At 54.2% G+C, this 13,964-nt stretch overlaps 6 protein-coding genes and 1 pseudogene across 7 annotated transcripts, besides 1 other annotated feature; 2 read left to right on the top strand and 5 right to left on the bottom strand.

Moving 5' to 3' along the window:
* Positions 1-50: 50 nt before the first annotated feature.
* Positions 51-1,163, bottom strand: NCS57_00275400 (uncharacterized protein; the record flags this gene model as incomplete). The annotated part of the gene is made up of 2 exons (XM_053052776.1): positions 51-721; positions 821-1,163. The coding sequence occupies 2 exons, from the start codon at positions 1,161-1,163 to the stop codon at positions 51-53; spliced, it is 1,014 nt and encodes a 337-aa protein (XP_052918022.1).
* A 1,829-nt stretch (positions 1,164-2,992) lies between these two features.
* On the bottom strand, positions 2,993-4,827 carry NCS57_00275500 (uncharacterized protein; the record flags this gene model as incomplete). The annotated part of the gene is made up of 3 exons (XM_053052777.1): positions 2,993-3,848; positions 3,902-4,120; positions 4,172-4,827. The coding sequence occupies 3 exons, from the start codon at positions 4,825-4,827 to the stop codon at positions 2,993-2,995; spliced, it is 1,731 nt and encodes a 576-aa protein (XP_052918023.1).
* Positions 4,828-6,213: 1,386 nt separating this feature from the next.
* NCS57_00275600 lies at positions 6,214-7,715 on the top strand (annotated as a pseudogene). The gene is made up of 3 exons: positions 6,214-6,466; positions 6,514-6,707; positions 6,756-7,715.
* Positions 6,214-7,715: a sequence feature.
* Positions 7,716-7,938: 223 nt separating this feature from the next.
* On the bottom strand, positions 7,939-8,525 carry NCS57_00275700 (uncharacterized protein; the record flags this gene model as incomplete). Its single annotated transcript, XM_053052778.1, has 2 exons — positions 7,939-8,303; positions 8,363-8,525. The coding sequence occupies 2 exons, from the start codon at positions 8,523-8,525 to the stop codon at positions 7,939-7,941; spliced, it is 528 nt and encodes a 175-aa protein (XP_052918024.1).
* A 774-nt stretch (positions 8,526-9,299) lies between these two features.
* On the bottom strand, positions 9,300-10,016 carry NCS57_00275800 (C2H2-type domain-containing protein; the record flags this gene model as incomplete). Its single annotated transcript, XM_053052779.1, has 1 exon — positions 9,300-10,016. The coding sequence occupies one exon, from the start codon at positions 10,014-10,016 to the stop codon at positions 9,300-9,302; it is 717 nt and encodes a 238-aa protein (XP_052918025.1).
* A 206-nt stretch (positions 10,017-10,222) lies between these two features.
* Positions 10,223-11,202, top strand: NCS57_00275900 (Diphthine methyl ester synthase; the record flags this gene model as incomplete). The annotated part of the gene is made up of 3 exons (XM_053052780.1): positions 10,223-10,378; positions 10,432-10,556; positions 10,602-11,202. The coding sequence occupies exons 1-3, from the start codon at positions 10,244-10,246 to the stop codon at positions 11,200-11,202; spliced, it is 861 nt and encodes a 286-aa protein (XP_052918026.1). The 5' UTR covers positions 10,223-10,243.
* Positions 11,203-11,292: 90 nt separating this feature from the next.
* Positions 11,293-11,960, bottom strand: NCS57_00276000 (Protein bli-3; the record flags this gene model as incomplete). Its single annotated transcript, XM_053052781.1, has 2 exons — positions 11,293-11,715; positions 11,766-11,960. The coding sequence occupies 2 exons, from the start codon at positions 11,958-11,960 to the stop codon at positions 11,293-11,295; spliced, it is 618 nt and encodes a 205-aa protein (XP_052918027.1).
* Positions 11,961-13,964: the final 2,004 nt, after the last annotated feature.

Consider the following 13,964-nt stretch of genomic DNA (forward strand, 5'->3'; position numbering starts at 1 on the left):
AAACACTCCATTCCGCTATGCTCCACTCGTCTCTCTCTTTGTTACACCATCTAGTTGAAGAACTTGTTCATGGCCTGGTGAGCCAGCTCAACACCAAGGAAGGTGGCGGCGTTGGCGGGCACGGCACGGGTCAGGGCAGGACCGAAGCCGGGGAAGAAGGCCTTGTAACCTCCCTTGCCGTACAGCTCCCGGATGACACCGCCGAGCGTGACGTTGCCCTCGGCCGTCTGCAGGCGGGACTTGACTGTGTCGACGGGGAAAACGGGGATCCACATGGCAACACCAGCGGCGGCACCGGCGCAGGTGATGGCTGTGAGACTCAGCTGGCCGCTGGGCTTTCCGGTGTCGGGGTCGACGGGAGTGAGCTTGCGCTTGATGTACTCGTACGCGGCAAAGTAGGCGGCAGAACCAGGACCGTCACGGGCGAGGGTGGCTGCGCTGCCGCGGAAGACGCTGCGCACACCTCCCTCGCGGTACAGCTGCTTGACGACGTCGAGGCCGCCACTGTACTTGGGCTTCTCGCCGGGGGCGAGCTGCTTCTGGCCCTGGACCTGGAGGATGACCTTGACTCGCTCAAAGGGGGCCGTGATGGCCGTCATGGGGATGGCCGAGAGGAAGCCGGCGGCCGAGGTCTGCGCGATGGTGAGCCCCTCGGCGGGGACCTCGCTGACGCCTCGGACGATCTGCTTGCCGAGGTCGTAGCCCCAGAAGGAAACGGCGACTGCGGGGAATACAAAGTCAGCTCACTGAGCACGGGCGATGGCACCAGATGCGGAAATCGTCTATCTGATCTGGGCTTGAGAGATTAAGGAGGACATACACATGGGTGTGACGCCGACGAGCGGGGCGCTCACGCCAGCGTAGAGACCTCTCCGGAGTCCATCGCGGGCGATGCTCTTGCGGACGACGTCGACGGCCGAAGAGTAAACGCCTCGCTCGGCCGTCTGGAGGCGGACCTTGACGAGGTCAAAGGGGTGACCGACGACGACGGCACAGATGCCACCGAAGCCGCCGGCCGCGAGGGCGCGGAGCTGCTGGGCGAGGGCCGAGGGCGCTGCGCTAGTCGTGGGCTGTTCCTCCTTTGGTGACGAGGCGGCGACGTTCTTGAGCTGCTCGGCGACACGGGCCTCGAGGGCGGAGTCGGAGGTGTCGGCGGAGGACATGGCGTGTGGAGGAGTGAGGAGATGAAGATGAGGAGAGGAGGAGGAGGAGAGGTTAGGTTATATGAATGAGTCGTGGAAAAGAGAGAATGTGGGGGATAGCTTCGGCCGAGGGGAGGTCAGATATGGGTATATATATCTATTCAATGACGCAAATCCCGAGATTCCGTTCTCCAGTTTCCCAGCCGTTGAAGAAAAGAAGAAAAAAAGACAAGCAAGGGTACAGTGGGAGGTGTAAGGTGGGAAAAGATTGCTGTCCCCTTGATATAAAGAGAGCACACACACGGCTATGCAAGCCAAAGTCAGTGGCCCCCCCAGCCTCAGGTACGTCACCGGGAAAGGAGATTGGGTTTCGTCCAGTCAAAGGCCGTACCTTCCTTGCGCCCGGGTCCGTGCATTTGGGTTCAATTCAACTGGGCTGAAGTTGTTTTATTGTCTTTGGTGATAAGATCTGCGTTGGAGGCTCTTTGGAGCAGTAGCTAGATGTAAATTATATCGATTAAACTCGTATAATTAGAATCTATTTTGTGACTTTCACTGTCAAAAACATACCCAACTCTCCAATCCCTACTATGTGCCCTCCTCCCTACTTGGGAAAAAGTCCTCGGTGTCCCGGGGCAATGATATCAAAAGGTACGTACCTCCGTCCCCGGCCCGCCTTGCTCCATCCCCATCCTCCAGTTGCCTCGGCTTCGGCTCGCGGGGTGCATCCCCATGTCTCCTCGGTCGACTTTCATCATCCCCCACATTCACTTCTCCAGCAAAAAAAGGGTCCCCCTCTCTTCAGACACCGAGAACGCTCCGATGAACGGGGGGCAGAGACACAGAAGCCCCAGTAAGCGCCAAATGCCGACGCCCTGTGTGGCTGCTCGCTCCCCCTTCTGCAGACTGCCCGTCTTGCCTATTTGCGGCTTGGCTTAGCTACCTATTCCACAGAGCTCCTCGTGGGATTTTTCTGGAGAACGGCTGCGGCGGCCGGGCAGACGGAATTGGTCTCCTGTGGATGCCGGAGCTGGGGAATTCATCATGGCCGACAGAAGTGAGGCTATTGTGAAGAGTTACACACAAGAGTAGAACTCCAGTCACACGCATCCTCCTTGCTCTGCTGTGCTCCTTCACATGCAAGTACATGGCCTCATGGTTCATGGAAGAGCCCGTCAACCAGCCACGAGTCAACCGCCAAGGTACCTGCATGCGCACCGCCAGATCCAAGCCAGATCCTGCTGGTCATGATCCAACACTTACCGTCATGGATGACCTTTGCGGCTCTTGTCTCCGAAACTTTCAGTGACTACCATCCATGTCTCTGACCACATGTTGGAGATTCTCTTGGAGAAATGCCCCACACGATACCCTCTCACCTCATCATCACATGTAAAACCATCACGACTCGTTCACACTTTAACATGGCCCCCAACTCAAGACAAGAACAAAGTAATCACTCAAGAACCTCGTCATCCTCTCTATTTCTACCGTAGACATCCACTATCCTCCCAATCTACCTCCAACGCGTCTGAGTAATACAAAACCAGGGTAATCATGTACATGTGATCCTCCATGCATCCATCCCATGACCTTGTTGGCCAGATATGCCCAAGATATACCAGCTACACCGCGTAGCCCCCTTAACACTCAATCCAAATCTGACATCTGCTTCCCCAAAATTTCTTCTACCGTGTATCCCAATAACGGCCGTCCCCTCCTCGTTCGACTAGTTATACACCCCTTGGAATCATGCATCCCCTCTTCTACGCCGTGACCCCCGTCTCTATCGTCTCCTCTATAATCCCCGTTCAACTCTTCTCATCAAATCTAACCAACAACTCCAACTCTCAAAGCCCTTTTGTTGCTGTCAAGGCCGTGGGTGTCGCTACCGGCGCGGGCACTCCTCGCCTGCTGCACCAGCAAGAGTTGTCTCCCTCTCGTTCAACCTGTACAACTACATCAATCCCCTCCTTCAGCAGATACTCGCGCACACGGTCCCGGACATCTTCCATAGGTGCTCCTCGCGCTGCCACCACGTGTACGATTCCGAGTAGCTTTCCTCCTGACGCACTAGCACTGTGGTCGTCGCGCCAAAACTTGGGAGAAGAGTAGCCCACCACACCTCGCTGCTGAAGGATACCGCCCAAGCTGTTCCGCAAATTATATTCTGTGTCCTCCGAGATACTGAGCAGCAGTCGCTTTGCCGACGAGTAGACAAGAGGCTTTGACGAGAGGAAGATTAGCACAGCGATCAGGCACGACGCCAGCGGATCCCATCCAGCCCAACCCCAGAAGCTCGTCAACACCGTCGATACAATGACCGAAACGCTGCCCAAGGTATCGGCAAGAATATGCAAGTAAATGCCATGCATGTTCTCATTGTCATGCCCGTGGCTATGGCCGTGGCAATCGTGTCCACCATGAGAATGGCCATGGTCATGATCGTGCGAATGTCCGTGATCGTGTCCATGATCGTGTCCATGATCGTGTCCATGATCGTGTCCATGATCGTGTCCATGATCGTGTCCATGATCGTGTCCATGATCGTGTCCTCCATGGTGATGATGGCCAAATGCCATCATTCCCACCAGATTCACTACGAGGCCGAGTGTGCTGACAACAAAAAGTTCGCCCAGTCGCTTCGTCTGAGTTCCCTCCAGCAGTCGTTCGAACGCCTCAAAGGCAATCTCCAAACTGAGCAACCTGCATCTCGAGTTAGCACTGTGCCTGCATTCAAGCTGTCGAAAGTTCCTTACATCAGAAGAATACCGTTGGCAAACCCACTCAAAGTCTCGATCTTGCCGAATCCGTACGGGAATCGCTGGCTTCGGGGCCATTTGCTCAGCACGGCAGCCAACAATCCCACCAGCAGCGCCACGCAGTCGAAGAACATGTGGATACTGTCGCTGAGAAGGCCCAGAGAGTCGGTGACGTATCCGTAAAACGCCTGAACAGCCATGAAGGAAAAGTTGAGCCTGATTCGGTATTAGCGGGCATTCCGACATGGGGAAATGGGAAAAGCGTACGCCATAAAATAAAAGATACGTCTTGAATCCTTCTCAATTAGGATTGCGTTGAGAATGGGAAATCGTGCCGTATATGGAAGTATCATCCTGGTGAACAATGATCTCTTGGCAGCTTTTTCAGGGTCGTGAGAGTGAGCGTGGTCATGATCGTGTCCATGATGGTGGTCGTGTGAATGAGTGTGGTCGTGCGAATGAGAATGGTCGTGTGAATGAGTATGATCGTGGTCGTGGTCGTGATGGTCGTGAGGATAGTCCGGAGGGGTGTAGGGCATGTTGGCTGTCTCAGGACCTGGGGTTATGACACTCTTTCCTCCTGGTGTCCTCTCTTGTGTCCAACCCTCCATTGTGTTCAGTGCTGGCGGAGGGAGCTTCTCCCGGGAGAGCATGGCGCTCGTGTTGGACATGCGCGAGCGGCTGTGTCCATGCCTGTGGCCACTATGACTGTGGGAGTGACCATTGAAGTTTCCACCACCATTATCAAAGCTTTGCTCGTGGCTGTGAGCATATGCCTCGTCGTCGGGGACCGATGGAAGACTGCCGTTGGAAATAGTTGTCCTGAGCGCGTTGAGCGACGACTGGGAGTGGGATCGCGCGTGCATGTGGCCCTGGTGCGCGTGTGGTAGGGAAGAAGTCGGCAGAGCGTAGGAAGACGCCATCTTGACAGCAGCAACGAGAGGGATGCAAAAGTCAAGTCTGGGCTTCGAGTCGAGGCCCCGAGATCAAAGTATCGGTCGGATTATCGGCGCAGGGATCGCGAAGAGAGGAGTGTTGGAACCTCCGAGAGCCAATCGCAACGTCATCAGCCGGAATGAATCGCCAGAGGAACCCGCAAGAAGGCGATCTGCTATGCCGTATGCGTTGGTGAAGAAGGAGAGGATGTTGTGGGACGTCACCTTTCCTCTGGAGGCGGGCGCGGGAGGCTTGAAAGAGCCGTGGTTGTGGCGGGCTACAGATAGGAGATGATGGGCGACAGAGCGCAGCACGTGGAGCTACGAGAGCCAACCCGAACGAGAAACGATCGACGAGGATGGATGGCACAGAAGTTTAACAAGGGCCAAGAGGAGCCTCTGAAATTGCCCAGATCGGATGTTGAGAGGCCTAAATCATGAATGTGGGAGGGTTGAGACATGGACAACCCAGAGAGCGGTCTTGATCTGGCTTCTTGCCATCAAGAATCAGTCATATGGATGGATGGCTGGCTGGTTCGTTCGTACCTGCCGTGCTCGGATCCCTCCTCATCGAGCAGCTTGCTCCTTCCTGTTTCTTTGATAACGGATGGCCATGGCGGCCAGGGTTCACTGTCGAACGCTGGCCGGTTACTGGCTGCAGCGCTGCAAATGGAGGTCTGCCCCCTGCATGCGGCCTGGGAGGTCCGCTAAACGTTAGTGCCCTTGATGCTTTAGCGCGGTTTGAGGGTTGTCCAGGTGCAGTTGGCCCGCCGTCACACCCCGCAGCAGCGTTGCACTTGCGCCTCAGACTCCCCGTGCATCCCGTTCTCGACCCCTGAGCTGCGCACTGCGGTTCAGGCAGGTTGCGATAATCTCTCTGCTTCGTATGACGACGTAATCCATGACGTTCCTGGTATAAAACGCTTGGCGGGTTTCTGTAGCGAAATTCTATTCAGTTTTCGACAGCTGATAGGATGGCGTGCTGAGGTCGGTCAAAGGCAATTCTCGACTTGGGTTCTGGCGTGGAATGGGCAAGAAAGGCTACCAACCAACAGCCAAGCATCTCCTACACCTCGAGAAGACGGCCGGTTCAGGTACGCTCTGTGCCTGCCAGGCTCGAATCTCAATCTAATTCAACTCGCGTATACCTTATCTTGTGTTGCGTTTGATCATCTTCCGGGGTTCACTCCTCTGAGATCGAGATTGTTTCGTTTCCTCCGAGTGTCACTGGCGGTCCAAGTGCGCGGCCACGGCGCGTGTGGAACCCCCGCTGCAGGGGACACATTGCCTTGACCACCAAGCAACCAACACCAACATCCCATCCCGTCAACTTTCACGCATTCGATAGCCTCGGCGCCATGCCCTGATTGAAAGCTCCTTCTCCGCAACATGTCAGCCGCTTTCGTTGTTTCCGTCATCGCTGGCAGCCTCAGCTGTATCCTCCTAGTATGGCTTTTGAGGGGGCTCGCCAATCTCATCCCAACCCGATATCGTCCAGCTGAGAATCCTGAAGATGAGCACATCCAGATCCTCGTCGTCGGCGACGTTGGTCGTAGTCCTCGCATGCAGTATCACGCATTGAGTGTAGCTAAACATGGACGAAATGTCGATATTGTCGGCTACAAAGGTGATACCTATCAATTTGTGGCTGCGTTCAAGGCTAATATTGAGCAGAGACGGCGAGACACCCTGATCTCATTGGTAACCCTCGAGTCACCATGTATCCCCTTCCGCCGCAGCCTGAGGTGCTTCGATGGGGAACTCTGCCATTCTTCCTCAACCTTCCTATGAAGGTTCTATGGCAGTTCTGGGGCATGTTTCATACTCTCATGTATGATGCGCCTCCAGCCAAATGGATCATCATCCAGGTGAGTTGACAACCAGTTACACATCGTGAGCTCTACTAACATAAATAGAACCCTCCATCTATTCCGACCTTTCATGTGGCACTCATGGTCTCTCTCATCCGAGGTAGCAAGCTTGTCGTGGACTGGCACAATTACGGATACACCATCCTTGCCCAGAATCGCTGGTATAAGCCCCTTGTGCCCTTATATCGATGGTATGAGACCGGCTTTGGACGCTATCTCGGCGATGCCAATCTTGCCGTCACTGATGCCATGGCTCGTCAACTCAAGGTAAAGCCATTTAGTGTGAAGCACCCCGTCTACACTCTGCATGACCGACCAGCCCAGGTGTTCCAACCTATCTTGTCAACAACAGAGCGACAGGCGTTTCTATCTAGGCTTGCGGAGACCAAGGCCCTGGCTAAGGATATCATGGCCGGTGCGGTTCGTCTTATTGTCAGCAGCACCTCGTGGACACCAGACGAAGATTTTGGCCTGCTTCTCGATGCCCTCGTGTCCTACGCCAATGACTTTTCCGAGTCTTCTCCCATCCTAGCCATCATTACTGGAAAGGGTCCACAAAAGGAACACTACCTCGAGCGGATCAAGACGCTCCAGGAGGAGGGCAAGTTGCCTGGCATCCGAGTTGTGACCGCCTGGCTGTCTACTCGGGATTACGCCTCGCTGCTGGCCTGTGCTGATCTCGGCATCTCACTGCACAAGTCTAGCTCCGGTGTAGATCTCCCCATGAAGGTTGTCGACATGTTTGGTGCCGGTCTTCCTGTTGCGGCATACTCTGCGTTTGAGAGTTTCAGTGAGCTCGTCAAGGAGGGACAGAATGGTTGCGGCTTTGAGACCTCGTCCGAGTTAGCCGAAATTCTCCGAAGGCTACTTGGATTCTCCGGACAAGAAGAACTGGCTCGATTAAAGCAGGGTGCAGTCAGTGAGGGAAAACTACGATGGGATGAGGAGTGGGATCGAGTGGTCGGAAAAGTCATTGGGCTGGTGGACGAGGAGAAGAGCACATAGCCACCTTGGCTACCTGGGTTTCTCTGTCCCTGATACACTTCCAACAAATGCAAATGAACGATGTCGCTTCATGGTCATGCTAGAGCTAATCACCAAGAAAAATCCCACGACGCCAAGCGAATGCTAATAACTCGTCGGCGCCAACCTCACATCCCTCCATTTCCAACAACCAAACGCCAATCCAGAAATCGACCGCCTTATTCCCGAAATTTTTTATTCCCAGCTAGTCCTCTCCCAGACTCTCCCGCACACATCTCCTGCACCGTTTCCGAAAGTCCTTGTGCTTGCCTTCCCGCTCCTCGCGGAGCATCCGAGCGGCCTCGACGTTAGCCGGGCTCTCATCGTTGGGGCTGTGGAACAGGCTGATGGTACTGAGCAGGATAGTCTCGGGGGTCTGAACAGGGGTCCAGCGTTCTGAGGCATCCTCGTAGCCGTACTCGTCCTCCTCGGGTGGATGCAGGATGGAGATGCAGAGCTTGCCGTTGTCGTAGATGTTGGGGTGGAAGGGGATCGGGTCTTGGAAGGTGAGCGAGGGCGGCATGTGCGGGTAGTTTTCAGGGAACACGAGACGGGCACGAAAGTTGCCTCCTGGTAGTCAAGATCAGCATCACGTTTGGGTCACAACAGGAGGGAGAAGGGATCCGTACCGCCATAGTATTTGCAATCATCGTTGATCATGAGCATGACTTCCCACTCAAAGATGTTGTTGTCGTTGACTAGGCCGCACGAGATGCCAGGGATGTCCTTGCCGGTCTGCATCTCCTTGAGCTGACGCTTCAAGAGGGCGGCGGCGGGGGCAGAGCTCGCCATGGTGATGGAATCGCGTGGTGGTTAGTAGACGGTAAAGGAATAATGCCGCCGAACTTGATTCCGCGCGTGAGACGTGACAGAGAAAAAGAAGATGTAAAAGGGAAAGGCTCACTGGGTGCCTGCAGTCAGCTATTATATGCAAGGTCCACACGGAAACCGCAGCGGTGGGAATGGGATGCTGGGATCTTCTGATGGTGGCAGCTCGAGGAGCGTCCCGGGTGGTGGGGGACGGGACGCCGTCCGTCGTGCATCAAGGCGGGGGCTCGCCCTCGTGGACCGCCCCGCTATGGAGGTAAACGTGCCATTGAGGATGGAAGAGTTATTGTTTGTTCTGGAACTTTGAGAAGCAATTCACGAGACTGTTTGTGATCTATGCATTGCTGGTATAGGCAAACATCCGTAGGTTGTAATGATGCAATGGAATTCAATCAGCTCATCCAGCAGAGCTGACCTCAGGCTGTCTCAGGGATAGTGTTTCCAACATGAATGCCGAGCTTGCCAGGTACAAGGCATGCAGCATCAATCTGACATCTTGTTATGACTTCTCCAGCCAACAGAATTGGGCCACAGCGTTATCCAGAAACCGTTCATCTTCTGCGCGTGCAAAGGGGGTGGCACACTGCATCCCCCTGCATCGTCAACATCAATCGTCAGCCCTCACCGACTTTGCGGCAATCAGCTATCATGCCAATCCAATGCTTCTTGTATGGTACAAAAATTCAATATACAGAGCCATGTAGAACACGGGGTATCATCATGTTATCCAAATATCCATCACTTCTTTGACGTTCCAAACCCGGTAAATCCCATCTGTGCCATCATGTCGTCCTCATCATGCTCGCCCTCGATTCGGATGTCGTCTCCGTATTCCATCTTGACCTTGGACTCCTCTTCCCGTTTTGCCTTCTTCCTCTCATTCTCTTCCTTTCTCTTCTTGCGTCGCTCCTCGGCCTCCTTTTCAGCCTCCTCTTCCCGTAGCTGCAGTCGCTCGTGTAGGCTCGTCTGCTTCTCCTTTTCCAGCTCCTCTCGCCGTCGAATGTAGTATTCTATGCGCTGGTGTACCTCCTCAGCCGTTGCGCGCTTCACCTCTGTCGTCTGACCCGTGTTGAGCAAATGCTGCGGTGTGTTGAGATGCTCCACGAATTGTTTGTTGTCCTTGAACGTGAGGTCGCAAGCCTCACAGTAGAAACCAGCTCCACGACCGCGCTTCCCGACACCTGCTCCCGCTGGAACAAGCTGTGTCTTTCCAACTTGTTGAGTGAGGTCGATAACATTTCTTCTCGCTGATGTGTATGTCTCGTCGCCCGTCAGGGGTTTGTAGTATTTCTTGCCCGCAAGCTTGGCTTCATAACGGGCCTTGGCCTCCTCCTTCTCCTTAGCCTCGCGTTCTTTGGCTTTCGCGGCGTATTCGTCAAGATCCCAAGTCTTTCGAAAGTCGGTGTCGCCCGATGGCGCGCCGCCGTATGCGCCTCCCTTCTTGGAGTCGGACATTGTGGGCGATGCTGTGGAAGATGCGCGGTTGAGAATTGGCGAGACGCGAAAAAGTTCAGATTGCAATCATGGATGCGATAAGTTGAGCCGTGGCAGGGGTAGGTACTTGTCATGGCGTCACAGGCGCGAGGCGCTAAAAGTACCCCGCCGCGGGGCATCTTTCAACTGGAGACGGCCGGATGATTTTTCATTTTTTGACCTGACGACGATACGTGAAAAGAATCGCCATGTTGTACCTCGTGGGCCTTGGTCTCTCTGATGAGACAGATATTACTGTCAAGGGTCTTGAGGTTGTCAAGAAGGCCTCGAGAGTCTACCTTGAGGCGTACACCAGTATCCTACTTGTAGACCAGTCGGTCTTGGTACGCGATCAACAGTTGACCTTTACACGAGTAGCTAACGCTGACTTTAGTAGGAATCCTACTATGGACGATCGATTACGGTTGCCGACCGTGAGATGGTCGAGTCTAACAGCGATGAAATTCTACGAAATGCGCAAAACGAGGACGTAGCATTCCTCGTTGTGGGAGATCCATTTGGGTATGCTAAAGAAGCCTGACCCAATAACTAGCTGACATTCCCCAGCGCAACAACACATACCGACCTCGTCCTGCGTGCCCGAGAACTCGAGATCCCCGTCCGAACTGTCCCCAACGCCTCCATCATGTCCGGTATCGGCGCCTGCGGCCTCCAGCTCTACAACTTTGGCCAGACCGTCTCCATGGTGTTCTTTACAGACACGTGGAAGCCCGCGTCGTTCTACGATCGGATAAAGGAGAACCGAGAGATTGGTCTCCACACTCTGGTCTTGGTGGACATCAAGGTCAAGGAACAGAGCCTGGAGAATATGGCTCGAGGTCGTCTGATCTACGAGCCCCCACGATACATGACTGTGGGCCAGTGCGCCCAGCAGATGCTGGAGATTGAGGATGAGCGCAAGGAGGGCGTCTACACCAAAGACAGCCTGGCCATCGGTGCCGCTCGCGTGGGAGGCGTAACAGAGAAGTTTGTTGCCGGAACGCTGGAGGAGCTTTGCTCTGCTGATGAAGAGCTTGGCCCCCCTCTTCACAGTCTCGTGCTCCTCGGCCGAAGGACCCACGAGCTCGAGCACGACTATGTTCGACAGTTTGCTGTTGACAAGGAGAAGTGGGACAGGCTATGGAAGGCAGAGTATGGCAAGCAGTAGGATTAAACGGGTGCTAACTGTCATGAATTCGTGCCGCCGTTGATAAGAAAAAAAGTCATATCGTACAAGCGAGATTTGCATTCCAACCCATTACTCTCGCGAAGCGCGCCACGATCGCACATCTCCCTCCGTGATCTCCCTCAGGCTGTTGGGCGAGGCAGGCTTGCCGGTGACGGTGCTCGTGGCGACGTCAGCAACGCGGCTAAGGATGTTCTTGGCCAGAAGCGAGTATGTCGACGAGACGGTCTTGACGCGAATGACACCAATGCGAGGGTCGTTCTCGGAGCCATCGTGCACGCCATCGCCGAGATCACCGAGCCAGGCCTTCAAGGTGGGAGTATAGTGCTTGGACACCAAGCTGCGGTCGGTATCAACGGTGGCAGTTCCAGCGATGGAAGCCCACTCTCCAGAGGGGTTGACAAAGGAGACGTTGACGTGAGGGTCGGCGGCGAGGTCGTCAGTCTTGCCAGACTCGGTGTTGGTGTGGAAGAGTAGGTCGATGCCTCCGGTCTCCTATAAAGGGGTCAGTGTGGACATGAGTAGGCATAGAAGGATTGACGAACGGTAGCGGCCAGCGCCATGCATCTAGAGACGAGGTTGCCCGAGGCAGAGCCACGGGTAGTCATCATGCCAAACTTGCACTTGTTGATGAAGTCGGCCAGGTCCTCAATCTTGGTCTGGAGAGGAAGATCCTCGAGATTGGCCTTCTTGTAGGGGTCGGCGGGAGCATCGCCTGTGGAAGTGTTGGAGAAAGACATGTTGATTATTGGTAATGTGCTGGAGTGTTGAAGTAGTTGTTTGTAGATGAGATCAGAGCTTGGATGTAGAGCTCAAGGCACTCATACAACACTTTATACTCCAGCCTGAGCTGCCTGATTACGTATCGAGCAAGCCATCGAGACACAATCGTCGGTATTTCATCATCGATGTTCAGTTGCAGTGGGGGGTTGAGGTCGTGAACGGAGGCGGGTTGAGTGGTGACGTCACGGACGAATAATTGGTTTCCCAGGGCGTTGATGTTCTGGCGATGCCGGGTAGGAGTGTAGGGTACTCCGAGGACTTTGCGAGTTTGTGTAAAGCATTAGATTTCATAAAACGGCAGCATAGGCTGAAGTCAATAATGTTGGCTGTTCCAAAAAAGGTTGCATATTTTTGTGACATGACAAGGTGGACTCGAGCAATCCAGTTTGCCGAGAATAGTCGCTCAAGACAGTAGCCAGCCGTGTGATGCCAGCTTGGAGACAAGCTCTTTGTTAACGACACGGGAAGCCATGTAAGTGGCCGCAAGCTCAAGACATCCTGACGACTCAACCACCCTGGCTGATGATATCGGGAATAGCGGGGACCCGCCAGAACGGGGTAGAGTGCGGCATGTCTCTTTAAATAAACGAGGGGACATGTAGTGTCACTCCAAGAGCTGATTAGCCCTGTCAAAGGGATCGTACTGTTGCAGATTGATCGACGTTGTCTAGAAGTCGTGGTTCAGACAACTCGGGCGGTTTCCTGACGAGTCACATGACCGCACGTTGCAACTCCAACAAAGCGATAGGGAGTTTCACTTCTGGGTGATTTTGCAAGGATGTTGGCTCGCCCTGAAAATAGACTATCCTATTGTAGTAGTGACGTTTGTAGGCTTGGCAAGAAGACAGTTGACTAGTGTAAGACAAAGGAGCGATTACACAGAGGATTCCCCTTTGTCGTGGTTCAAACGGCTTTCGACAAAGTATCGTTCTAGTGAACAAGCTACCCAGTAAAATAGCACCCGTCAATGTGACGATGAAGATCGCTCCAGCCTGTCAATACAGTATCCAAACAAACGTGGACAAAGACAGCCGAAAGCTTTCTCCCCTAGTGCTTTGCTACATTGTTATTCCCGTCAACAAGCTGATTTCATAGGTGGGCAATCTCGATCGGATATGCCTCGCCCTGACGACACCACATGAAGGTGATTGCAGAGGCAGGTGCAAAGGATAACCGTCGCTTCCCGCGCACACACACTCCGCCCTGGCCCTTTCCCTCTTTTTTCCTTTTTGTCTCCCACAGTCTCCCCTTCCTTCCAGTTCCGCTGAGCTCATCACGTCACACGAGAATAACGAGAGGGCAGCAGACCTTTGGCAAGCTCCACAGTGAGCAGCACCTCAGGACCAAGTTTCCCCTTCCATACAAACCTGAACCCGTGCGACATCCATCCATCACTCATCTTCCCCTGGCCCTGTCCTCCACTTTCACTTGACCTCGTGGAGACTTTGCCAATTGTCGATTGCCAGCAACCTACTGCGACCCTCCAGTCGCATCCGCAGGCGTCTCCCATCAATTTGTGGCCTTTACGGTTGCTGCTGCTGTTGCCGCTGCCCGTCGCCTACGCTCGCCAAATCGGGGTTTGTAACTCACGGCAATCCCGGCTTGTCGTCGTGCCTTCCTTCTTTTCTGCGTTCGCACTGTCACTGTCACTCACTGCCTGCCACTGCCGTCGCCCCAAGACATTCTGAGCACTTTATACCACATCACAGTACCTGCGAGACGACAAACTTCGATTCACTGTCGGCGCAACAGGAGCGCGGCCTATTTGTACTCTCTGCGCGCCTCATCCGATGTAAATCCTTGCTCCTTTCATTTACCTCTTCTCTTCTTCATAATCTCGAGGCCGTCCGCATCGTCAACCTCACCACCTCTTATCATCACCCCTCTTGTGTCTCTGTGGTCCCGGTTTCCCGATCAAAGTGACGCATCGCACCCTTTTTCTTTTATTCTGAGCTCGCAGG

Source organism: Fusarium keratoplasticum, chromosome 2 (genome assembly GCF_025433545.1).
Source record: "Fusarium keratoplasticum isolate Fu6.1 chromosome 2, whole genome shotgun sequence".
Lineage (NCBI taxonomy): Eukaryota > Fungi > Ascomycota > Sordariomycetes > Hypocreales > Nectriaceae > Fusarium > Fusarium keratoplasticum.